Source organism: Sebastes fasciatus, chromosome 20 (assembly GCF_043250625.1).
Source record: "Sebastes fasciatus isolate fSebFas1 chromosome 20, fSebFas1.pri, whole genome shotgun sequence".
Classification (NCBI taxonomy): Eukaryota; Metazoa; Chordata; class Actinopteri; order Perciformes; family Sebastidae; genus Sebastes; species Sebastes fasciatus.
In genome coordinates this window covers 20,845,866-20,870,850 of record NC_133814.1, presented here as the reverse complement: position 1 = coordinate 20,870,850, position 24,985 = coordinate 20,845,866, and the positions used below count along the sequence as shown (strand labels likewise).

The window sequence follows — 24,985 nt, the reverse complement described above, 5'->3', positions numbered from 1 at the left end:
CACATAAGATATCCTCTCGGTTTAGTTAAAGTTGAGCACGTGGACGAAACACATGTGGACAATTATTTTAAAATACGGGTTAAAAAAAACTATGTGGTCCTCCCTCCTTGCCTTTACTCACACTGGTGACTTTGCGGTAGATCTGGGCGGCGTTTTGGCACTCGGAGTACGGGTACTCAGAGGTGGCCATCTCCAGGATGCACATTCCAAAGGCGTAGACGTCCACCGCTTCGTCGTACTTCTCCTCGTACATCTCTGGGGCCATGAACTCTGGTGTTCCTGTCAGGGTTCAGAGGTCAACAGTTATTCCAGTACTACCAACTGCACATACAAAATTAACCTGCTGCCAGCCAATGCTCCACCCATAGGACACGAGCACCATGTCAAACTTTCACGGACTGCTAGTACTACTAAAAGCTACATAAGTATAAACATATAATACATGCTTTGATAGATAAGACTCTTATCTTTTTGGTAATTTTCAAAAATAACGTGTTGTTGTAAAACACAATGCGTTGCAGAGTATACAAATAAACCTTAAACCTGCATTTATTGATATTTTGGCCACGTGGGGACGGATAACAAGCTGTAAAGACAACACTGACATACTGTATGATCAGCTTATAAACCTGACATGGTTAACATGTTAGCAAACAGTTGCTTATGTACACATACAGCAGACGCGGAGCAACATGAGCATCAATTTAGAGCTGTGTTCCTGTCCATCAGTCCATTATTCACTCTCCTTTTAGCTCTGTTTTGGTCTCCACCAACTCCTGAGGGAAATATCTGACTCTTAAAGGACCAGCGTGTAACATTTAGGGGGAACTATTGGCAGAAATGGAATATAATATTAATAAGTATGTTTTCTTTAGTGTATAATCACGTTGTGTTTTCGTTAGCTTAGAATGAGCCGTTTATATCTATATAGGTAGCGGGTCCTCTTCACGGAACCGGCCACAATGTTTCTACAGTAGCGCAGAACGGACAAATCAAATGCTGCCTCTAGAGAAGGACAATCGCGTTTTTGCGTCAGCCACTGTAGATCTCCTACCCGCTTGGCACACGGGAGAAGTTTCAGTTGGTTGCAATCTGCAACCTCACCGCTAAATGCCGCCAAATCCTACACACTGAACCTTTAAGCAGCTAAAATGCTCCAGTATGTTCACCTGCTGTATGTATAAACATCAACATACTTTCAGGTAGCGTGTTTATGTATAAAATGTCAATTAAATTGCGTGCCGCAAAGCAAAGTGAACAATCAAAATGTCCAAAAACATGCGAAAAATGACGAAAAAACATCCTTTTTATATATTAATTAAACATACAGTGTTTGATTTGGTGGTGAATTAAACTCATCAAGTGTCACTTTCAACATGAATCAAGTGTCAACCAGTCTTTGACACTCCCTGCATTTACTTGATGTAGTTCCCACGTCCTTTAAAAGCCATTTGAGTAATTAATGCCATGATTAAAGATGCAAGCAGGAATTCAAACAGAGGCACATATGGCGTGGTTTGGGTTGCCTGTGTGCAGGTGAAACAGGAAACAGGAGCAGGAGAAAGTGGAAGACTCTTAAGCAAAATAAGAAGCATTTAAGAATTGAGTCAAAGGCTGAATTTCATTGCAGTCCCTCTACGATTCAAGATTAGTGGCCTTTTGCATGTTTTAGCTCATTTCTAAAGAGTCTTATGGTTTTATAGATGCAATTCCTTTCTGATATCAGTGGAAGGAGACATTTGCACCAAATTTACACTTACCAATGACACTTTTGGCAAAAGAGGCACTTTTGAGAGTGGCCAGCCCCAGATCTCCGATCTTGACGGAGCCGATGGGGCCGGTGATGAAGATGTTGTCACACTTGAGATCCCGGTGGATGATGGGAGGAGAGCGCGTGTGCAGGAAGTGAAGCCCTTTGAGGATCTGACGACTCCAGCGCTGCAGCAGCTTCAGCTTCATCTCCTTGAACCTCTTCAAGTACCTAAAACAAAAAAGAGGACAAGACTTAACACCCCATATTTAAAAATGCAGTGCCAGAAATAATTAATGTCTTATTTTGGCAGCCAAGAGGAAGTTTAAAAGTGAGTTTCCTGAATTCCCCTCCCAGAACATTGTATCCAAAGTGGAGCTATTCTTTATTCTGCACCTTTGATCCTTTCAAAGCAGAAGACAAGCTGTCAAACATGACACAAATATCCTCTTTTCTACGGAAAAAAAGATATCCGCCATTTGGGAAACGTAACACCTTCTTCACAAAAAGAAAGAGAGCAAAGAACTTTAACTGCTTTAAGGACTGAATTGGGAGGGGAGACTCACGTTTTGAGCGTGCCTGAGGTCATGAGTTCAGTCACCAGGAGGATGCACTTGTGGCCTTTTACCGACGACTTCCAGGAGTCGTGGAAGCGGACGATGTTCGGGTGCTGCAGGCCCTTCAGCATGTCCACCTCCTCACTGAAACGCTGTCGCTCCGCCTTGGTCAGCTTACGGGTCTGCAGAGAAAATCATAAGAGTATGGCGTTATTGAATGCTAGGAACTTAACATTTTTCATGACAATAACAGAAATATGTGATTCTGAGGTCTGGAACTGGGCTTGAAACTCACAACACAGCTGCATTTAGTGCTCTGCTGGCTTTCATCACCAGTACTAAAAGCAGAGATCGTCAGACTTCCACTTCTATTCCAGCGTGTAGATTGATGATTACATTGTTTATCACGGAAACATGTTGAAGGTGTTTACATGCCAGTTTCTGAGTACTCCAGTGTATTCAGGTTTGGTTTATTCTAGTTCATCTTTTCTGGTCTTGCCCCAAGCTCAAGAGTTTCTGGGAAGACTTTTTTTTCTTTGTACAACGACATACTGTATGCAACAGACCGCTAATCCCTGACAGATGTGATATTGGGTTGCTCCAACTAGCATTAGAAAAAAGCCTCATGTTTGGTATGGTCATAGCAAAAAGAGAGTTTCCCCTGCTTGCTTTAAATAATGTCTAAATGACATGGTTCATTGTCTGTACCTGGAAGAGATTCGGTATACTCTTTTCAATGCTCATCCCAAGTTTGTTAAGATCTGGGGACCCTAACCTTAGGAGGGAAAGGTGTCAACCTGGGAACTAATTGTATCAGACTTGTATGCATTGCATTTGATCCACCAGGACTCCAGTTTTCTAGCCTTCGTCTTGGTCTTTCCTCGACCATCACTTGGCTGCGTGGACTCTATTTCTGATCTTTAATCCACTTGTGGACATTACGGTCATCATACAGATTGACATGCATATGTGCACTTTTTCTGTGAGCTGGCAGTTTGTTTTATTTAGTTTTAATCTGACATGTCTGTTCGTTTTTTGTTTTTTTTGTGCGGTAAAAAAGCAAAAATTGCATATAAAAAAAACTATTTATTTATCCAGAATATTATTTTACATGCACAAACACATAAATACTCAAAAAAGCTGATCATCACTAGGATAAAATTGTGCATGTAGACACTCCAGAACACCTAATAAATAAATAAATAAATTGACCTTGAGGTAAGACTGTTTTCTTTCCAAGGTCAGGAATGAATTTTGAAGTTAAACTTTTAAGACAATATGAACGAGAATTCCTTAAAGACGTTCGAACAATTTAATGAGAACTGGACAAACTGCATCTGCCGATGAAGGCCATGTGATATGATTGAAAGCTACACTAAATGGACCTTGAGGTGTGATTGTTTTGTAAACCATAAATGTGCAGTTGTGTTGACAGCTGAGTTGTAGAGATCTCTGGTCTTGTCGGCGTTACGTAACTAGGTAGCAATAAACACAGCGTGCGAATACACGGGACCAATTTGATAAATCACTGTTACTTTAACTAATGAGCTCGCTGCGGGACTGGAAACCACAGGTCCATCCATCTGGGCGACCCTCCAGTTACATAATAACATTTATTTTCCAATAAGGGGAGCTCTTACTCTACACATTTCAGGATGAGGTTTCCGAAATCCACGTAAAACTGAACCAAACACTGCAATCACGCTGGACGAACAAAGACATTTTTGTGCTTCCTCTAGGATGAATGGCCCAATTTAGCTGCTGTTGGAGTAATTCTGCCTGCGGTGGGTGGTTAGTGGAAAAAACTCCTGGGAGACTTCAGGTCCATGAATCCTGCATTGAAGCAGATTTCTGGGAAAAATGCTCTGCATATGTTTATGCTTACAATCAACTTGACCGCCACTCTCTCTCTCTCTCTCTCTTTCCTCTCTGCTTTTTCCCAGTGAGTGAAGAGGTGGTGCTGCTGCTGATGCTAAGCTGCCGCATCAATCAGACTGCTTGAAGCCCGGCCATGTCTGAAGTCACACAACGCAAGACCCCTTTTACCTGCGTCAGTCAACTGTCAAGCTGTCATATTACACCAGCAACTCAAACATGAGGGCCTGGGCTCAAGAGCAAGACACGGAGGCGACTTCTTGACAAGTGGTTTGCTTTTAGGTGGATCAGTTCATGATGTGAGCACAAGCTACAGCTTATTCCTTATACGCAAGACTTCTGCCAGAACTACTAAGTGGTTTTCATGAAAGAAAAACATCTTAAAGTAATGACTATAACGTGTTTACAAATGTCATCAGGGCTCAAAAAGACTATTAGATCACACAAATGTTCATGCATCTTATGAATAAGCCAGTCTAATTTGTGCTTCTCACACTCAGTTGAGTTTTAAAGTGCGGGTCCTTCTGGGTTCTTTTCTGTGTGGCGTCCACACAGCAGTACATTGCTTCTCGCCGTTGGGGTACTCCTGGATGTATCCACAAGGATGTACTGTATATATACTGTATATGTACTGTATGCAGCGTCATCATGCAGAAACCAACGTCAGGTGGCGTGGGAAAACGTTTTTAGAGGGGTTTGGGAAAATAGCATTTTGACGCTAAAACATACATACTTTGACCAAAATTGTTCGGATTTGAATACATAAGGAACGCCACTGGGAAGCTACAGAATGATATAAAAAACTATAAAAAAAAAAAGAATGGACCCGTCCTTAAAGCACCTTAAAGACGGCAAATGTCCAGACGTGGACATTGAGGTTTATTTGCGCTTTAGAATCACTGTATCCCAAAAAACACACGCAATTTGACACAAATTATGGCGTGAATGTAAGAGTGTGCGTGTGCAGTTTGTGCGTGAGTCAGTGGGTTTAGGAGAATCTGGATATTTATGTATCTAAGCGCGATAACACCAGACCCCTGTGTGGCGAGCTTTGTCTCCTGTGGAGAGTCGCCTGTGCAGCGGCGGTTTGCAGCACAGTCAGTGTTTAACATGCATTAGCTGTGGCACGCGGCCGAGCCACTTGGACACTTCCAGAACCGCAAGACTTTCTAGAGCTTGGCATGCTGGATCGCAAAAATACTAAAATGCAAAATGCAGACGACGTTTGGCAACTTCAGATGAGCTCTTGGACCAAAAAGTCCTGCTGTGGCAAAAATGTGAGCTGCTGAAGAAACTGGAGATCATTTCATGTGACTCATCAAAAAGCTGTCCAAAAAAAGCGAGGAATTGTTCATTTAAAATGCCAATGAAGTGGAAAATGAGGCGGACTATTACGTACAGATGGAAACAACAAAGCACACGTACAAGCTGTGTTAACACTGCCATGCTGTTATGTGATTTTATTGTTATTGGTGCCGGCTAATTTCAGGGTAACATGGCGCCTCTTCCCAGTAAAAACACACACTTAAGATGTGACTAATGAAAAACCAACCACAGCAGCAAACACTTCAGTTTGAATGAGATTGTTTTCACATCATGACCAATTAATCAGTCTAGATTATTTCTTTCATTATTACAGATAACTATAGTGCATTAAGCTTGATGATATCTATCTTTAGTCAGAGGCCCTGTGGCATTTCCCTAAAGAATGAATCATCTGTTGACAGCTGTGCTTTTATCTATCACTTATATAGATTGTGTTTGTTGCTTGAAAATCCATTGGTTTTATTGGTCTTTTAATTCTGTTTTCTTTGTTATATTACTTGTATTGTTGAGTATTTTCTCCCATCTTGCATTTTAATTATTAACTGTGAAGCACTTTGGCTGACTGCCGTTTTGAAAAGTGCTATATAAATAAAGTTTATTATTATATTATCATTATCTGTATAACTTTTCCATGGGATATTTGACTGCATCTATTTCCCCCCCCCTCCCCTCTTTGAAAAACAAGGCCAAAAAAACATTGCGCAACACTGGAGAAAGCGATGCAGGGGGGGGAGCCACAAAAACAAACCATCTCCGTTTTGAAAAGACAAGCGAGTACATCCATAAAAAGTTTAAGAGGTCTGTGAATGAGCCTCTGCTAAAGGTTTTCTCATATATACTGTCGTCTCTTCCAGCTGGATATTTTATTCTTAGCTGCTGCTGCTGCTGGGAGGTGTGCGTGTTGAGTCGGGGGTCTGCAATAGCTGGAAGTATTTGGGCTTGTTGCCACATAAGTGGAGTTACATAAGCAGTGTTGATGGTCGAGGAGCCACTGGTATTAAGAAGTCCCTGTCAGCGCCCCTATTATGACAACCAGGACATGGACACGACATGTCAGCCTACACCAGGTGGTGTACGCTGTGGGGTCTTAAATACGGGAATGAACGCTCAAACACATACAGGAAGTCTAGACCAAGGTTTGCGGAGCATCCAGTCAGTGAGGACAGACTGTGGCATCTGTAGGAACCTTGACTAAACACGGAGAGAAAAGTAGGCCAAGTGAAAAAATGGATTCACTCATACCACTTATAGCCCGCAGGGATGTGTGTTAAGGGTTAGAAGCTGGGGTTTCAGTGCAGTTTTTCATATCCATGTCTTGAATACTTGGATCTGCATTCAAAACCATGTTAAGTAGAGAATCTAATCCCATGAAAACTCCAAAACCAACAATACATTAGTCCATCTCTAAATAGTTTCCCCATCCCAACTCAATTTGCTCCGACTGAAGACATACATCTTTAACAACAGGTCACAAATATGTAGTAATAGTAAGAAGAAGAAGAAGTTGAGTATAGTAGTAGTTCTCAAACAGGAGGAAATAGCGCATTTGTTGGGGACTATTTTCAGCCGTGGATTAACACACATTTGGTGATCTAGTTAGTTTTTATACTGTACGTCAGCACGACAGCGGTATGAAGGATTAACTCAAAATAAACTACAGTACAGTGCTCAAGTTTGTTGTAATGATCTAACAGGTCACCCAGTGCAACAGTGTGACTCATTTGTGCGCTTTGAGCTCTGTGGCTCAGAGGTAGGGCTGCAACTAACAATTATCTTCATTGTCGATTATTTTCTCTTTTAATCGATTAGTTATTTGGTCTATTAAATGTCAGAAAATAGTAAAAAAAATGACGATCAGTGTTTCCCAGAGCTCAAGATGACGTCCTCAAATATCTTGTTTTGTCCACAACTCAAAGATATTCAGTTTACTGATATAGAGGAGTAAAGAAACCAGAAAATATTCACATTTAAGAAGCTGGAATCAGAGAATTTAGATTTTTTTTACCCTTAAAAAATTACTCAAACCGATTCATCGATTATCAAAATAGTTGGCGATTAAATTAATAGTTGACAACTAATCGATTAATCATTGCAGCTCTACTCAGAGGAATACGATATATCAGACTTTAAACATCAACATTGTTGACTACGGTCTTTTCATGGGATTTGTTGACAATTAGAAATATATTCAATATTGCTAGCTTGATCCTTTAAGTCAAATAAAGGGTTCTGGGAAACTGTAATAGCCATTTATCGCTATTTTCTGACATTTTATAGACTAAATTAATCGATCAATTGAAAAAAATTAGGTAAAAAGGACTTGATCGTGAAAACAGATATTAGCTGTCGCCCTAGAAAACCAGCTGTTAATAGCAGCTGGACAGTACGGGATCTATAGAATATGTTTGTCAAAGAACGAGTCATAACTTTTTGTGTAATTCCAGAAATAATTAGATCAATCTGGCATAGTTTTCCATCTGCCTTGACCTCAGGTTGAACCCTTTCAGGGAGTAAAAATGTTAGCCCTCCCCTCTTCTTCCTGTCATTAACTTATTATTGAAAGTTAACAGGCCATAACTCCAGTCCAGATGTTGACAGTGAGGAGCTCTGCAGATAAAGACCAGAGCTCACAGAGACCTTTTGACGACAGAGCCGGCAGGAGAGAACCTGCAACGTCTTCAGAGGCGGTGACAACCGGCTCGCCAAGATCTGGAATTGAGGTCAAAGGCAAAGAGGGGAAAAAAAAAACAGTCTGACCTCATGCCTCGAAGACTGACATGCCCATCCTGACTGACACACGCTCTGTATAAACACGCACGTAGGCGCTTACACTGGCACAGTGCTGCATTTAGATGTTTGCAGGTGAGAACTGAGGTGGCTCTGTGCTCTTTCCAAGAGAAACCTTGGCATGTTGTGTAAATGGAGCGGGCAGAGGGAGGTTAGCCATTAATCTCATCAGGATTGAGGACTCAAACCAGCCTCTGACTGCCGCTCTCACACCGACAACCTGACCCGACTTGTGGCGCCCGGCTAATTACCTACACGAGTAGGACAGACCTAGATGCAGGATTACACTATCTCAGTGAAAAGCGGCCTGTCGAGCAGATCTTTTTTCCATCTGGTTTAGATACTTTTTCTAGATAGGAATATATTTTATAGCCAGAGTCGACCCATACTGGATTTTTGAGGCCGATATTGATATTTGGGAGATATTTGGGAGCCGTCTTGGCCAGGACGGCTTGGAAAAGAGACTTGAAATCACAATGGGATCATCCTGGATAAATAAAAATAAAATAAAATTAAATAAAATTAAATAAAATTAAATAAAATTAAATAAAATTAAATAAAATTAAATAAAATTAAATTAAATTAAATTAAATAAAACATCAACATACATTATATATTTTTTGTTTTTTTTACCACGAACACATAACATTGGAATAATTAAAATTGTGGCCAAAATACACTTGTGTGGTACATTTTAGTTAAAAAAAAATTTACTTTCTCTGTGAACAAACTATGTACCCCAAGCATTTTACTATTTCTGCATATTTGTCCTGCAATTTCTTGTTACTTACTAGCCGGCATATACAATGATATCGATATATGCAGTAAACTCATATCGACCTGGTCGATTTATCGGTCTAGCTTTAATATATATTTGCACAAGTACAAGGCTGTCCTCTGTACTGTACAGTAGGAGTTGCCTCAGAAAGTATTGCATCACCTCGTTAGAGAGCCAGGAGATCTTTTATCTTTAGTGTGTTTACTTTGGTATTCTTAAGGTCTCTTTGCTTTTAGTGACTCACTAAAACCTCAGTTAACATTCTTCTGTAAACTGCTCTGTGCTCACAGAACAGTCCGTTAAGACCTCCCTTCTTAAATAATCCTCTTCCCTTTCAAGCTGAGATTTGCACTACGAAATAACAATAACTGGTAACTTTTCCTTGCACGCTACCCGATCCACCCCATTACTTCTCATCTATAGAGCGGTGCAGGGATGACGTATTTTTGTAGGACAACAAAGAAGTTAGCATCGCCCTGTTTCCCTCGTTGGATTTTTCCATTGGGTTTCGGATTATTGCAGAAAATAAACTCTGTGGCAAACAAATGTTTATGATACTTACACAAAGGTTTGTTCAGCTAGATAATCTTCACAAATGAACACCACTTTTATGATTTTTGAAGTGTGAATGCAGTCGCCAGAAGTAGAAAGCTAACGTTAGGCTTCAAACCACCTACACCACGGTCGCATGAGTGCGAGTATACACACAATGAGGCTGTAAAGGCGGACGAGTTGGCGGGATGACATTTAGTAGTCTAATTTAGCCACTTGTTAGCAACTGCCTTTTTTAAGACACGTAAAAGCTGGGCCGAGTGGGATATTTGATGTATTTTATGTCGTAGAACAAAACGTTAACAAGTTGTGTTAACCACAGACCTTATTTCAGACATCTAACTAAAAACCCATTGACTTCCAGCCGAGAGAACCGGAAGTGTTAAAATGCTAACTCATTTCCGGGTTTTAGGATTCATTCCTGTAGCGCTCTATAAGCTCTATATCATTGTCTTTTGTTGCGCTTGACATGGCAGCTTGTGATACAGAAAGGAATTATTCTACAGTTGCTTATAGATTTTCAATAAAGGCTTAAATTGTACACTGCAATAGCTGAAATATCAGCACTTCCATATGTAAGATGTATAGGGGAATTACCCAGGCTGACAGACAATAATTCATCTTAAACAAAGCCCCCTTTGTGACTTTAACACTCAACGTTGGTGGTGTGTACGCAGTCTGAAGAGCAGTTTGACCTGTGACACTTTTCAGCTGACCTCAGGTCAAAGTTAAACGGAGACGAGAGGACACACGTGCTCCAATCTGATCAAATAACCCTGCAAAGGGAAGAAAGCTTTGAAATGCTGGAAGAGAGAGTACATGGGCGGTTCTCTCAGTGTAATGGCATTTGAAGAGTAGAGTGCGAAGGCAACAAACACTTTGTACTCTTCAGCGAACCACAGAAAGATCACAAGATGCCGGAAGGATACAGCTCCAGTTATGGGTCGTCCAATCTAACAGGCACAATGACGTGCTTTCTTTGATGACCAAAGTTTAGGTAATATTTTTATCAGGGTAGCAAAAAAATGTTGCTGCTTGTAATGTTCTCTACTCTACGACTGATGTGAAAAGCCTACAGTATTTAAAGCTTCAGTAGGCAGAATGTTTTTGGCATCATTGGGCAAAAATAACCTTTCAGCATATTGTGATTCAAGTGTTCTAAGAGAAAACTAAACTTCTGCACCTCATCATGGCTCTGTTTTCAGGCTTTAACAAATCTAGCCCGTGACGGGAGACTTTGGCCAATCATAGGTCATTTCAGAGAGAGAGTGTTCCTATTGGCTGAGCTCCAGCTGGAGGGCGGTGCTTGGTATTTCCTCAACTGATCTCAACATAGCTGCATACATAGTCACAAACTTCCTCATTTTATAGCTAAACAGTACACTACAAAATGTTTCTGAGAACATTTGAGGCGAGAAATAGACATTACAGTAACAGAATTTTGATTCATATTTTATCAGCGCTGCCTAGTTTGACCGTTTGATCGGAGTTTGTGAGTGATTGACAGCTGCTAAGAGACGACAAAGTTCAAGCTCGACTGTGATTGGTTGTTTTCCTCCAGTCTGTGAAATCTTGCATATGCCATTAGGAGCACTGGAGGACACAGATTACCTGTCTCATGCACTACTGTCAGGATATAGTGACTGTTTTATAAAAATTACATTTGCTCCATTTCTACCCACTGCTGCTTCAAAGGAGCAGCTGTGTCAGAATTCAATAACGAGTAATGTATCACATGAGATTCTTGTTCCTCATCTTGTTCTTGTTCCTCTCGTTAGGTACACCGGCACAGCGGACATAACAGCCTGTCATGCTTCGTCACGGTTACGTCTCTGACGGCTATAAAGGGCCAAGATGAAGCTGTGGGCTCTTAAACCTGATTAAAATGAGTCCAGCGGCCAGGCAACCGTGGCAAACACAAACAATTATCTGTGTGCGTTCATCTTTACATCCTTTCTGATCAGTTTCTGCTATTGTAATCATAAATATGTGGCTATATATATATTTTATTGTCATTATTTTTGCTCTTTTGAACTCCTTAGAATGAGGCATTGAAAAGGTCATATCAAATATTATATGCTAAAAAGGATGTCAATCATTTTTTACGATCTGAAAATGAAACATAATGTTCCAACAGCTTCACAATTACCTTTATTAGTACACAGATTTCATCCAATCATTGACGTTAGTGGATGAGACCATTAAACTTCCAATCTGATTACAAGAATTACCTCAGGCGTAATTATAATCCAGGCTACTGTTACTACACGCCTCAACAAGTTCATGGCAATACAGATCTGACAAGTTTTAAAGCTGCATGCCTCCTGGGCGGACTCCTTAGATCTTCTGGCGTCAGTAACATACTTGTTTTTATGGTTCATTAAAGCCTACTTGGGTGTCACATAGGTGGTTTCTGCCAAACAAGAAAAGCAGAATACAATTACGAGAACATCTATGCCAATGGTTCCCAAACGTTTTGTCTTCCAGATTGTTTAAGTTCAATAATTGTCTGCAGGCCTGAAGAACTAATCTATAAGTATCAATTATTTCACAAGAATTAAGGAAAACATCTGAAAAAAACCAACATTTTGTGGAATAAATATTGGCACCACTTCTTAAAGTTGTAACTAATGGCTTTATTATGGGTTAATCAATCAGTTGCTAATACTTTATTGCTCAGTTATAAGCCATTAATACAAACAATGTTTGGGTTGCCAGGTAGTGAAAACTCTATTTTATTTGGACATAATGCAGCTATAAATGTTTGTGTTTTTTCTCACGTTCTAATAAGTCATCAAATCTGCAGTTACAAATGTTAGTAACTCACTGATAAAAATAAATAAATTTGCCAAACAGGCCATCTGATGTTTTCTTGATGAGGTCAAAGCAAGTGTCATGCTGGAGGAGGATTAACATCAACCAAAGGGGCTTTTCAAAACCTGGCAACCCAAAGGGTTAGGCAAAGATAAATTATCTGTACAGTACTTGTAAATTATGAATCAATCAGTAATAAATAACATTAGTTACCTATTTAAAAACACTTTATTGAGGGTTTCATAAAAGGCTACAACTAATGATTCCATACATTATGGATTAATCTGCAGATTGTTTTCTAGATTAATCGATTAATTGTTTGGTCTATAAAATGTTAGAAAATAGTGAAAACTGTCCATCCTAGTTTCTAAAAGTCCAAGGTGATGTCTCTAGATGTCTTGGTTTGTCCAAAACCCAAAGATATAAAACAGAGAAAAGCATATTTGTGAGGCTGAAAACAGCAATTCCTGCCATTTTTGCATTAAAAAAAATACTTAAACGATTAATCGATTATCAAAATAGTTGGCAATTATTTTTCTGTTGATTGACTAATCGTTGCAGCTCTAGTTTCTTATCAGAAATTGGTAGATAAATGCTTTTTTTTCTTTTTCATAGTTGGTAATCATCTCTGCATTTTGTTGTAATTGCATTTAAAAACTTAAAAACTTAAACTTTATTTTAATTGTCACAAACAGTATACATAAATGACATCCCGTACCGTTGTCTCAGTACCTAAACTGAATTGAATCTAATCTAATCTCACGCCCCCCCCTTAAATGTACTGTATCTTGACCTCCAGGTTGGGAGCCACTGGTGTGGACGTCACTGAAGCTGTCACCGTTTGATCTGTCCTGATGCAGAAAGCTCCACACATCTGGGAACTCCAAGTAGGACAATATAGGCTAAGCTTTGCTGGCAACTGAGGTATGACCAGGAGAGCGTTGGAGCAAAACCCTTTGAGGTTGTTATGACTCGAGGCTCTGCAACAGCCAGCAAACCGGAAAGGTGCTTTCATCTCAGGGCGGTTTTGTCTTTTTTTAATATTGCTTTTTATAAAGCTGATAAAAATCCTTGAATATTACATGAAATACCTGAAAAGAATTGAAACATTCTTTAAGTCACTTTATAATAATAATAATAATAAAAAACGTTTTCTATCGATGTTTTTTGTGAAGGTCAAACTGAAATGAAACATGTTGAAACTGTATGTCTGGTGACTACTTGTACTCCACTGTGGCTGTACGAGGGGTGCAGCCAGTCGCATAGTGTTACACTGACAAACAAGGTTGTGCTATCAAGTGCCACTGGCAACCAGGACCGGATATAGTTCACGAAGTGATGGTATGTAAGCGGCGCCCCTGTCACAGGAAGGCAACAGGATGAAAGATTTATGAATCCTCCACTGGTTGCTCAATAAAAGGCACAAAATGACGTATATTTTAGAGGAGGAACGTGACTATAGAAACCCACAGAGGTTGAAGATAAATGTGAACTAAGACAGCCCATTTCAAGCCTGGGAGGAACACAAATTCATGTTTTCTGTTGACTAAGAAACAGTATTTGTTGATGGGTATTGCAACGTGCCGGAGCCCAAACAGGTAGAGCCATTACTGTATACACACCAATGGCTGATTCAACCCAGGACTCACGTGGAGCACATTTAAACCCCCGACACCTCTGTCCTGCACGCTCCGACACACATGGTCAGTTCAGAAATGACCAGCGGTGACCCCGAGGAGCAGTCTTTTCCCTTACCAACTATGGCTTCAGAGCCCCAACAGCTATTAAAACTCGAGGTCTTTGGTTTGTTTAGGAAGCAGGACTCGGGGCCTCCCCAGGACCCAAACTACATGTTTTCCTCTAAAGGAACGGCTGTACAGTCACACACTGTCAATACTGGAAACACTGTGGAGAGAAGAGGTTTTTCCAAAGTGTACATCTGGTGAAGTCTTTGGTTGTCAACTTAGTCGATTACTAGATGAATCGATTGACACAACAGAAATGATTTTTTTTTTAAACAATTAATGGTTTAAGTAATTTATCAAAGAAGCCCAAGATTTTTTTTAGACCCATCTCGCACAATGTGACATGCAATTAACCTGCAAGATTGCAGTTATTAAACTGTGTATAGAGGCCTTAAATGTGTTGGAAATCATCTTTACCAAGAATAGTTTTAATATGCATTGATAGACAGAGGGTTAGGAGCTAATCTGAAGGTTATGGGCAAGTCCCAGTAAAGGAGAATGACATATGAGTATCCAGGACATAGACACATATTCAACAAGTAAATATGTATCTGTGTTACTTTAAAAGACAGAGCCACAAAAGAGTCTTTTAGAGGAATGGATATTGATGTTATCTTGAAAGGATGAGCCTGGTGTCAAGAAACAAGCTTGTAAAAACATGAAGCAGAGCCAGTGATTGTATAATATATGGGTCACCAGAATACTATTACTGGAAGCTGGAAAACTTTTAATAAACCCGGAACCACTTGCTGAAATCTCTCGCATGAACAATCGATCCACGGTGTTCCCAATAAAAGCAGCAGAGACAGAAGCGTCGCCAGCAGCACACTAAAAGTACAATAGCTCAGTCATTACATCTAGCACACGGAGAACCAGTTTATAATTGTTTTTTTCCACTTGGTAGAGTTACGCGTTGAGAAGCGTTGTACCGCTGACAGATGAAAATTTGCTCTCTCATTATAATTATAGGCGGCAGGTGGTTTTTTATCACAAGTAATATTGTTATCGCAATATTCAACGACAAGTTTGTACCATCCACACCTCTATTTTCTGAACCGTTTTATCCTGTGAAGGGTCACTGTGCAGGGCTGCAGCCCCCTCCAGCATGGATTAGGTGAGAGGCAGGGTGCAGTTCATAACTACGAGCAATTTAGTTTCCAACAGAAACGTACAAACACACCAAACAGCCCCATGCTGAACACAGAGCCACCATGCTGCTCCAGCTTGTACCTACAGTATCCACCTCCACCCTAAACAAGACACTAACATACTATCAACAGCAGCCAATGAGACACTGTTATCTACAGCTTCAGCACTGAGTGCATACTGTATGATACAGACAAGCTGTATCTTACAGGACAATCGTCAAATGAGTGCACATTCAGTACAGTACATGTTTTATAGGTGACACAGCCTTCGGCCTTCCCCTCGACACTGCGCAGAGCTAAAGCAAACAAACAAAACAGCCCTCGCGTCAAAGTGACGTGCTGCCATGTGTAAATGTAGACCGCCGTCGTGGGCCTCCTTCACGTTCTCCTCGGAGAACACTGGCAGGCCCTGATAAGCTGGATCTCGCTGCACCGTGGGTCCTGCGAGGAAAGACTGTGTTGATGTTGGCTACAGTAGAACTGATAGGAAGCCCACAGCTTGTGTTATGTCACTGAACACTAGCCACTTTCAGATAAAGGTTACACAGCCAGCACTGTATGAGGCCCGGGCGAGAGCGTGACGTAGAGAGGCAACGGAGAACTAGATTTATGCCTCGTTGTTTAACCTCATAACTCCGAATATACAAACTGGAGTGAGATGTTAATGAGGTTTTACAGCTTTAATATAATCCGGGGCTATTATATGAGCTATAAAACATAAACAGTGCAGCTTCCAGTTCTTTCTACCAAGTGAGCACACTTTTACTACAGTAATGGTTCCAACTCTTACTACAGCAGGGGGGATGCAAATCTTCCACCTTCACACCTCCTCCTCCGTTCACTTTGTCCTTAGGTGACTCTGTTTTCTTTGAGACTTTTAAACATACAGAGTCGAGCTGAAACTAACAATTATTTTTAATATAGATTAATATGTCCCGTCATGAGTTTCCAGAGTCCAAGCTGACGTCTTCAAATTGCTTTTTTTTGTCTGACTAACAGTCCGAAACTCAAAGATAATCAACAATTATATACAACAACACAGCAAATACTAAAATGTGAGAGGCTGGAACTGTTATTATTTGACATTTTTGCTTGACTGAAACAAATTAATCAGTTATCACTATCATATTAATTTAATTTTCTGCCATGAGCCATCAATTAAATGACTAATTGCTAGAATTTTGATGCAATATTATACCCCACAAGCTTATAATACACTGGCCGCACTATAAAACAGGCAAAGATTCACTTGAAAAATGACTGAAATGATTAATCAAATACTAATCAGTGTCTTTAGTCGTTAAAGCACTAACACTATCAGACAAAACTGAAACTGAATGATGACAAGGGCTGGGCAACATTTGAAATGTTTCAATACTAGTGTCGACACCAAAATTATGCTTTTTTTTACTCTTATATAACTCTTAATATAAACATGTTTTCTACAAAACCTTTTTTAAAATATAACAAAAGAAGTCAAATTACAACATTTTGGGAAATCAGTAGATATAGGCAGACTGGCTGTTTCTCCCTGGACTGAGTAAGTAAGTAAGTAAGCTAAGCGACTGCTGGCTGTAGCTTCATATTTAGCGGACAGACAGAGAGTGGTATTAATCTTTTCATCTAACTCTCAGCAAACAAGTAATAAAAATAATTCCCAAAATGTCGAACTATTCCTTCAAATGCTATCCAAACACAAGCTGCCACCAAGCGGCAACCTCCGGTGATGAAAAATTAAGCCAACGCAGAAGTGCCAAAAGTTGCAGTTCTTCAAATGGCCACTTGAGGCTGGTTCCAAAAGCGAGTCAATCCCGATAGACCCCCATGTTAAAAAACCCCACCTTATAGCAGAAATAAACATGTTTACAGACTGGTACAAAAACGGTTTTGGTCTCTATAGCAGTTCATGCTGCTGCCTCTAGTTCACTTGTAGAGTACAGTTTAAACTGCTCCTGTATGTATGCTAGACTTGATACTGCAGTTAAAAGCAATGTGCCAACCTTCTTTACACTGAAACTCTCCATCTATACCAAGCAGCACCAATGAACAACTGATTAATAACAGCTCACAGTAGGCACATTATCAGTAGAGAGTTTTATGTGTTGCAGGAAAGGGTTAACACAAAACAAGTGTACTCATTAGCCAAAATATTCTCTCTGTCTGTATTTATGCAGCAAAGGAATTGGCTAATTGGTATTTGTAAATGCACTCAAGCTGATCTTGCATTAAGCATGGCCCTCATAAACTCTGATAGTGCTGAAAATACAGGTGGCTGTGGCGAAGTAGAGCACGTGAGGCTGTTTATATAGAGCGTGATTAAAGATCGTGTGTTGGTTTGGGTTTAAAAATGAAACGTGAGAGCATAAAAGTGTCTGCTGGAGGCTGGAGGAAACTAGCTGAGATCTGCCCTTGAATAAGATCAGGTATTGTGCAACAAATGACCTTTAAAAAAGGAGCTCACCAACAAGGATATGTGCTACAGTTCACTCATTCCTTTCAGTTACTGAGTAGCTCACTGACTGTGTTGTTATTCGTGATTCATATTTGATGCAGTTTTGTGCAAGCAGCAATAACAAAGTACCTACACTAGCAGCTACGGTAAACTCTTTTAGCCTCGGTGTAGATTGAATGGAAGTGGGAGGAGACCAAACAACGGCTCATCCATATTTGATCAGCTCTACATTTCCTTCAAAGCCCAGTTTATGTTGCCTATATGGCACCTGAGTCACCTGTGGGTCTGTGGGGGGAAGGGTTGCTAGGTAGCTGCCACCTGGGAAGGGTTTTATCTTTGCATTGCTTCTTTTAGAAACAGCTCTAAACTTACAGCCACGTGTCTTTAAAGCTCTAAAGTTCTCAATAAATGTGTGATTAAATGACCTGAACTGCCATTTTATTTCACTTTATTATTCTATTTATTTATATGTATTCTATCTGAATTGATGACAAATTGGAGATGTGGTAGCGACTAATTGATCCTATTCTTTACACAACACGCGGAAAGGCAGCAACAGTAACAACAAAAAAAGAAAACAAAAAAAAGAAACCTTCACTTGGACCATACAAGGTGTAATAAATATAATAAATACGAGGCATACAAGTGAAATAAAGCTTGCAGCACATTTTGAAATAGTGTTTTACATGTGGACTGTTTATTGATGTCTAAAATTTGTGAGGTATGACAAGCAAAAGAGGAATCAGCTCTCAAGGTAATTCCATAAACTTGGATCAGGAGTCATAGGTACAGTTTGTTTTCAAATGTAGTGCGTTCTGCGTTCAACGTGTAATAACATAGATAATAAGAAACATAGATTTTTGTGCAAAGCCAAAGGGTGTGGAAATAATCATCTATGACCCGATATTAATACTTCACAGTTGGTAAAATAAAGTGTGATATTTAATTGGAACACTGTTTCTAAAATGACCTCAAACATATTTTCTGCATAATTTGTGTTTTTAATCAGCCCATCATTCAGTCTCTTATCACTTTTTATTACATGGCTGTGTTGAATACTCGATTCTGATTGGTCAATCACGGCGTTCTACGGTCTGTTATTTCTTTATAGCAGACCGTTGCTATGTATAACAAACCGTTGCTATGGACGCAGTTCTGATGTCAGACTCTAGCGGATTCTTTTTGGTGTCATATTATTGATTTCTTAAGTAAGTAGTCGTGTAATAAGCGAGATAATGTACAGCTAGTGGGTCATTGTTGTTGCAATAAACCCCTTCAGGGCGATGCAAGACCCTTCGGCATCGCCCTGTTGGGGTTTATTTCACAACAATGACCAACTCGCTGTATATTATCGGATCGTTACTCGGCATCGGCCGATATCCCAAGCCCAGGTATACTTCAGTACTGAAAAAGTGGGATTGGTGCATCCCTACATTGGACACTGCTTCTGCAATTGTCAGTTTCTCTGTACCTTCTCTTGTCCCTTACAAATAAACAAATAAATAAAACATGCCTGAGGAGTACCTGTCCAATAATTACTAATGAAGGCTTAAGAAAGCTCTGATTCCAGTGGGTGCTTACTTTTTTATTGTATTATAGTCTTAGTGGTGGAATTTATGGGCAGTGACGAGAGCCCTGTCTTGTATTTTATACTGTACCCGCTGAGCTTTGGTGTTGCATGTCATGGAAGAATCTAAATGCATTGTTTACTCTTTGTTTGCTAGCACAAAACGTCCCAGTGGACACCGCCCAGACAGACTTGTTTCAGAGCAACAACGTGAACAATACACTGTACCGGGAGAACACCTTTTGAGTGTCTCACTTATAATGGTGACTAATTAAAATGATGATCTGTGTCAGTGGGAATCAGATAAATCAGATGTTGTTTGAACCCCCCCTCACATTCTGAACAGCTGATCTTAACCGCCTGCAGCTTACAGCTCATGGCTCCGTAACACATAGTTAAAACAGCTTAAGGCCTTTCTACCTGACTTGTAATGACGCACCTCCGACTGCTGCTCCGTCAACATTGCGGAGGTGATTGTGTTTAGCCACCAACAGCCAGCTTTTGTGTTCATTTAAGCAACAGGGGGCACACTGGGAGGACGTGGTGGGTGATTTCAGTTCAGAAATGTCTTTGAGGTTAACTTCATCACAACAGTAACCATATCAACAATGGCCTCCTTTAAGCTTATTAGGAGCGATTAAGGAGCTTAACTGGGCTCATGTCTCAAGTCAAGAGATGAAATAGCATGCTTGTTTCTAATAAAGAGCCGCCGCAACACAATGTGTCGCACTTTGCACTCCACAAAAGCGCTTTAAAAGTCACACCAGAAATACTGATGGACCCCCGCTTGTGTTTGACCTGAGGGTGTGAAACAGTTGTTAACAGGTAAAGGGACATCTGGGCCTCTCAGAGAGCCTGGGAGGGACTCTTTTTCTGCGTTCCCCAAACAGACACCTGTTGTGTGAACTGACAGGTGGGCTCTTGAGGCAGAAGTCTCAACCTGCTGGTGCTGGAGCTTTGTGCCCTGGGGGCAGACTCACTTCACCTTGTGTAATCCCCGACTGTCTTTGTGCCGGTGTCTCCTGCAGAGCTTCAAATGCAATACAAAGACTACCTCTGTGCATTGAGCAAAGTGAGAATGTGCTTTCATGTGCAGCAGTGTCTTAAAACAACTTTCTTTAAGATCGGACTGGTCAGAATAAAAGTGGTTGTTGAAAGCAGTCCAGCATCAGTGGCACAGAGTTTAATTTGAGGTTTAGAGGGCACGACTTCACACCTAAGGAGGCTAACATTGGTGCGAGACACCGATACCAATGCACGTCACACAAGACACAGCAAATGTTAAGGGATTTAAATCCTAAATCTTTAAATCCTCCGCTGTGCTATCAAACCGTGTAAGCAAGAGAAGTGACAGCAGCTGCTCAGGCTGTTACGGAACAGCCAAACACTGTGGCATGAAAAAAACCGGACTAACACCTCTGTATGTTTTCATCAGACTGGACAGACAGAGCTGTCTTAGTTGTGATGTTTACATGCTACACGTGAGCCAGACATTATCTCGCTTCGTCCTGCCTCATAGGATGGAAACATTTCAAAGCACAAAGGGGAACTACTATCATACTCAAATACTGATGGCATGGCAGACCATCAGAGCTGAATATAAACAATGTTTTGTCTCTCGGTTGTTCTTAGTTTTGCTCGTGAGGCGTCCAGAGAGAGGCAGCCTTGGTGTCACCGGTTGTTAATGAAAACAGAGATTAGAGTGGATCATGGCAGGCAGAGTGGTTCAGCTGGAGCTGACTGCCGACAGGACGACCTGGGTTACCATGAACGGGCCTGACACAGCCCAACTCAAGGTCAACAAGGAATAATAATCAGTAGATTAGCTGCTTCACATCAACTCTAGTGACCTGAGGCGGGGGGATTACAGCTGAGTGGGGCAGGAAAGTAGGGAAAGTATCCGCCTGTGTAGCTGACCTATAGGCTTGTTGCTGGGGGATGATAGTGTAGTGTAAACAGTGGCTGGAAACCAATGCAACTTTGGTGTGGAGGTGTACATAAAGAGGATTAATTTTGGAATATCATTAAAACTTAATTTATCCAGCAATCCTGTAGCAGATACAATGTTTTTTGTTTAAAACCCATTAAATGTGTGCTCCTGAATGCACTTTTTCCATCCAAACTGGCAACTTAAAGGTCCCATATCATGCTCATTTTCAGGTTCATGCTTGTATTTTGTGTTTCTACTAGAACATGTTTACATGTTTTAATGTTCAAAAAACCTTTATTTTCCTCATACTGTCAGCCTGAATATGCCTGTATTCACCCTCTGTCTGAAACGCTCCGTTTTAGCGCATTTTGATGGAATTGCAACAGAATTGCGTTGTTAAGCAACAGTTTGGGTCCATGTTTACTTCCTGTCAGCTGATGACATTCACATACACTGCAACCAGGAATAAACTGGGACACATTTAGGATGTTTATGTGTAAAATTGTGGCAAGGGTCTAAATATTGTATATTCGTGACATCACGAATGGGCAGAAATCCTGACAGCTTGTTTCAAATGCAGAGTTTCTGAATACGGGCTGTGTGTATTTCCCTGTGGATTGAATGTTTTGATACTTTCACAGTATTTATATAGGACTTAAAGGGACTGTTTGTAACTTTTTACACGTATAAATCTACCGGGTCGGGATCCCATGCTCCCGCATGGGACGCTGTTCAAACCGCTCCTCTGCCTGCTTGCCTTCACTCACACAACGCGCGTGTTCTCGCTCCACCTCACGTTCATGCACACACACTACACACTGCAGAACAGTTAATAGCTCTGAGAATATCTAGTGAATGTACAGTGGACGTTTGTGCAGAAATAAATGCTGCAGCTCCTCCAGACCAACAGAGGTTTCCCGTGTCTTGTGAAGTGACGGGGCTCCGCAGCGAGAAATGTTGTCGTCTCCGACCGGGTGCCGGTGTCTCCCCTGTGGGTGCAGTCGGGGGGCGATAACGTTCCTCTTCCTGCTTCACCGACCCGCTTTTCCTGCTTCAGCTCCGGAGGCTGAGGCAGGAAAAGCCAACACTGAGTGATATTGTGGTTTTAGCTGACGTGTGTCGCCTCACTGTTTTGAGCGATGCTCGTTCATGTCTATGTAGAGCGAGCAAGCGCGAGCCCGACACTGACTTTCGTTGACTTAACGGCCACAGGTGTCGCTGTTAACAAGCATTTCTGATTCTTACAAATAGTCCCTTTAAGCCTGCTTTATAATTAAAAAAAAACATGAAAATCTCTTTAAAGACCTTTAAAGTTTTGATCTATACAGTGAAATAGAAAAGAAGAAGCCATCCTTACCTGTAGCTCACACCATGCAACCTCCACTGTTGTCTCTGTGTCCAGTCCTTTATAGACCGTCTTGAAAGACCCCCTTCCAATCTCTATGTTGAATTTGAGGTACCGTCCATCTGGAGAGGTTGCCACAGCTTTGGTCTCCACGTCCTCTTTCTCTTCCTGTTCCCACTGGCTATCAAACGTGATGCGAGGAGAGATCTTGGGCTGTTTGCTGCTGGGAAGTTCATTTTCAGACTCCGAGCTGATGGCGTCCTGAGCTCCAGTTCTAGGGACTGGCTCCTGGCTGCTGGGGGGCGTGTTGGAGCTGGTTCCGGGGCTGGAGACTGGAGATGGAGACGGTGGAGAGTCCTCGGGTTTCTCCTCCTCTGCTCTGGACTCAGGGAGTGTGAGGATGTTCTCAGCTGACCAGGACAAAGCTTTGGAGAGGGCTCCACTGTAAAGAGGAGAATCGATGTCCATGGTGATTTTCTGCAGCCCATAAGAGTTCCTCCGGGCACCCAGACCACCGTGCGTCCTCAGCACGGATGGCACCCTGGACAAGCAGTCGTCGGTCATATCCACAGAGAGGCCTGGGAAACCTCGTACTGGAAGCTCAAGCTGTGCATGTGTCATTATTGTAGCAGCAGGTTTCAACGCCTTCTTGGTTCAGAGACCTAAAATGTGGAGATGGCACATCAGGACAATAGATACCGTTACATCAAGTTACTTTTCCATGATGTCAGCAGCTTTAAACAAAAGGCTGAGCATTAAAATAACAACTCTGTTAACAAGAAAAACATTAACATTGACTCCTGACATTTTTTTTTTTTTCTTGTTATTTACTTTTTTATTTATCTCACTTATTATTGTAAGTGTTGGTATTATTATTGTTATTGATATTATTATCATGACCATCATCATCATCTTTATTATTATTCATATTATTAATATATATGTGTATATACTGTATTATATATATATATATTTTACTCATTTATTTTCTTTTTGTTTTGTTTTTGCTCCCCCTATGCTCTACACATAAAAGAAAGGATGTCTGTATGTGTTTAAGAGTAGATATATGTCCATCTAGCCTCATTCAATGCCAAACACACACCCATTATCCACATCACACACACATTCTTCAACCTGCTTTTATCCCCTTGTGTTGTTTAGTTTTGTTTTTGTACTTTATTTGTCTTTCTCTGTATAATATATTTTGGGTTTTTTAATATATGTCCCTGCACATGTCTTCACTTGTTTTGTAATCACTTTATAACACAATAAAACAAAAACAAAAAACAAGAAAAACATTAAACATGCCTTTCTATAATATTCGAGCTGATATTACATGTAGAAACAGTCAACTTTATGTCTTCTAAGTATGTAAAAAAAAACAGAAAAGTGGAGAAAAATGTACTCACTCATCACAGCTGCTGCGTAAAAACAATCCACATTAACGCAAATTAACGCACATAAACGCAGATAAACGCATAGTTCATATCAAATAATCCAAGTTGTGCTCTTCTCTTCTCTTCACAAAGTCCTCAGCCATAATAACCTCCGATGAAAGGACGGAGCTGCCTATATCAAGAGAGCTCCGGAGGGCTGTGCGTAATGTGCGTAATGTGCGCGCTTCCAGCTCCGCCCATCGCCGCAGCTTTACGCACTAATCACTCTGCAGAGGGAGTAATTAGTGCAGGATCTGAGGAGTGTTTGCAAACTAGTACTCTGTAAAACCCCTAACCAGCGCCGACCTCCCTGAGTCACACACAAAAAAACATTACTACTACTACTACCGATAATAATAATAATAATTATAATAAAAATTATATAAATTGTCAATATTTGTGTTTTAAATATGGAATGCACCCAGTAATATGTGTAATTTGATTGTAATGTGATTATATTTTGTATTAATAATCTGAATCTGTAAAGTAACTAAAGTAATATTTCCCTCTGAGATGTAGTGGAGTAGAAGTAGAAAGTAGCAGAACATGGAAATACTCAAGTAAAGTACAAGTACCTCAAAATTATACTTTAGTACTTAGTTACAATCCACCACTGAGTACATTTTATACTATTGTGTTTTTTAAAAGCATTATAATTAATAATAGTAATTCGTGTCCAAAAAGAACTGTGGAGTATCTTTAAAATCCAAATTGGGGCCGTGGTGTGAGTTGCATAAGATGTAAAATAAGGGCATGTTTCAGATATGATCAATAATGTTATTTTGTTTTTGGACATTTCCTAGTATTGATTATGCAGTCTTTCCACTGCTCACTTCACACTGTGCTGCAGTAAACACCAGAAGAACAGGATGTCTCCTCTTCTAATTGGCCCCGTCATTAACTAGCACATCTCCTCTAGTTTC

At 40.6% G+C, this 24,985-nt stretch overlaps 1 protein-coding gene across 2 annotated transcripts in view; it reads right to left on the bottom strand.

Moving 5' to 3' along the window:
* wnk4a (WNK lysine deficient protein kinase 4a) overlaps nucleotides 1–24,298 on the bottom strand; it is a 49,265-nt gene extending 24,967 nt beyond the window's left edge. The window contains exons 1-5 of one of the 2 annotated variants that reach the window (XM_074619744.1): nucleotides 24,036–24,298; nucleotides 22,639–23,288; nucleotides 2,317–2,489; nucleotides 1,761–1,981; nucleotides 122–279 (exon numbers count right to left, since the gene is read on the bottom strand). In XM_074619744.1, the coding sequence (XP_074475845.1) occupies nucleotides 122–279; nucleotides 1,761–1,981; nucleotides 2,317–2,489; nucleotides 22,639–23,247 (1,161 nt within the window). In that variant the 5' untranslated portion in view covers nucleotides 23,248–23,288; nucleotides 24,036–24,298. The remainder of the gene's footprint in view (nucleotides 1–121; nucleotides 280–1,760; nucleotides 1,982–2,316; nucleotides 2,490–22,638; nucleotides 23,289–24,035) is intronic. The other variant, XM_074619745.1, reaches the window with a different exon arrangement.
* Nucleotides 24,299–24,985: the final 687 nt, after the last annotated feature.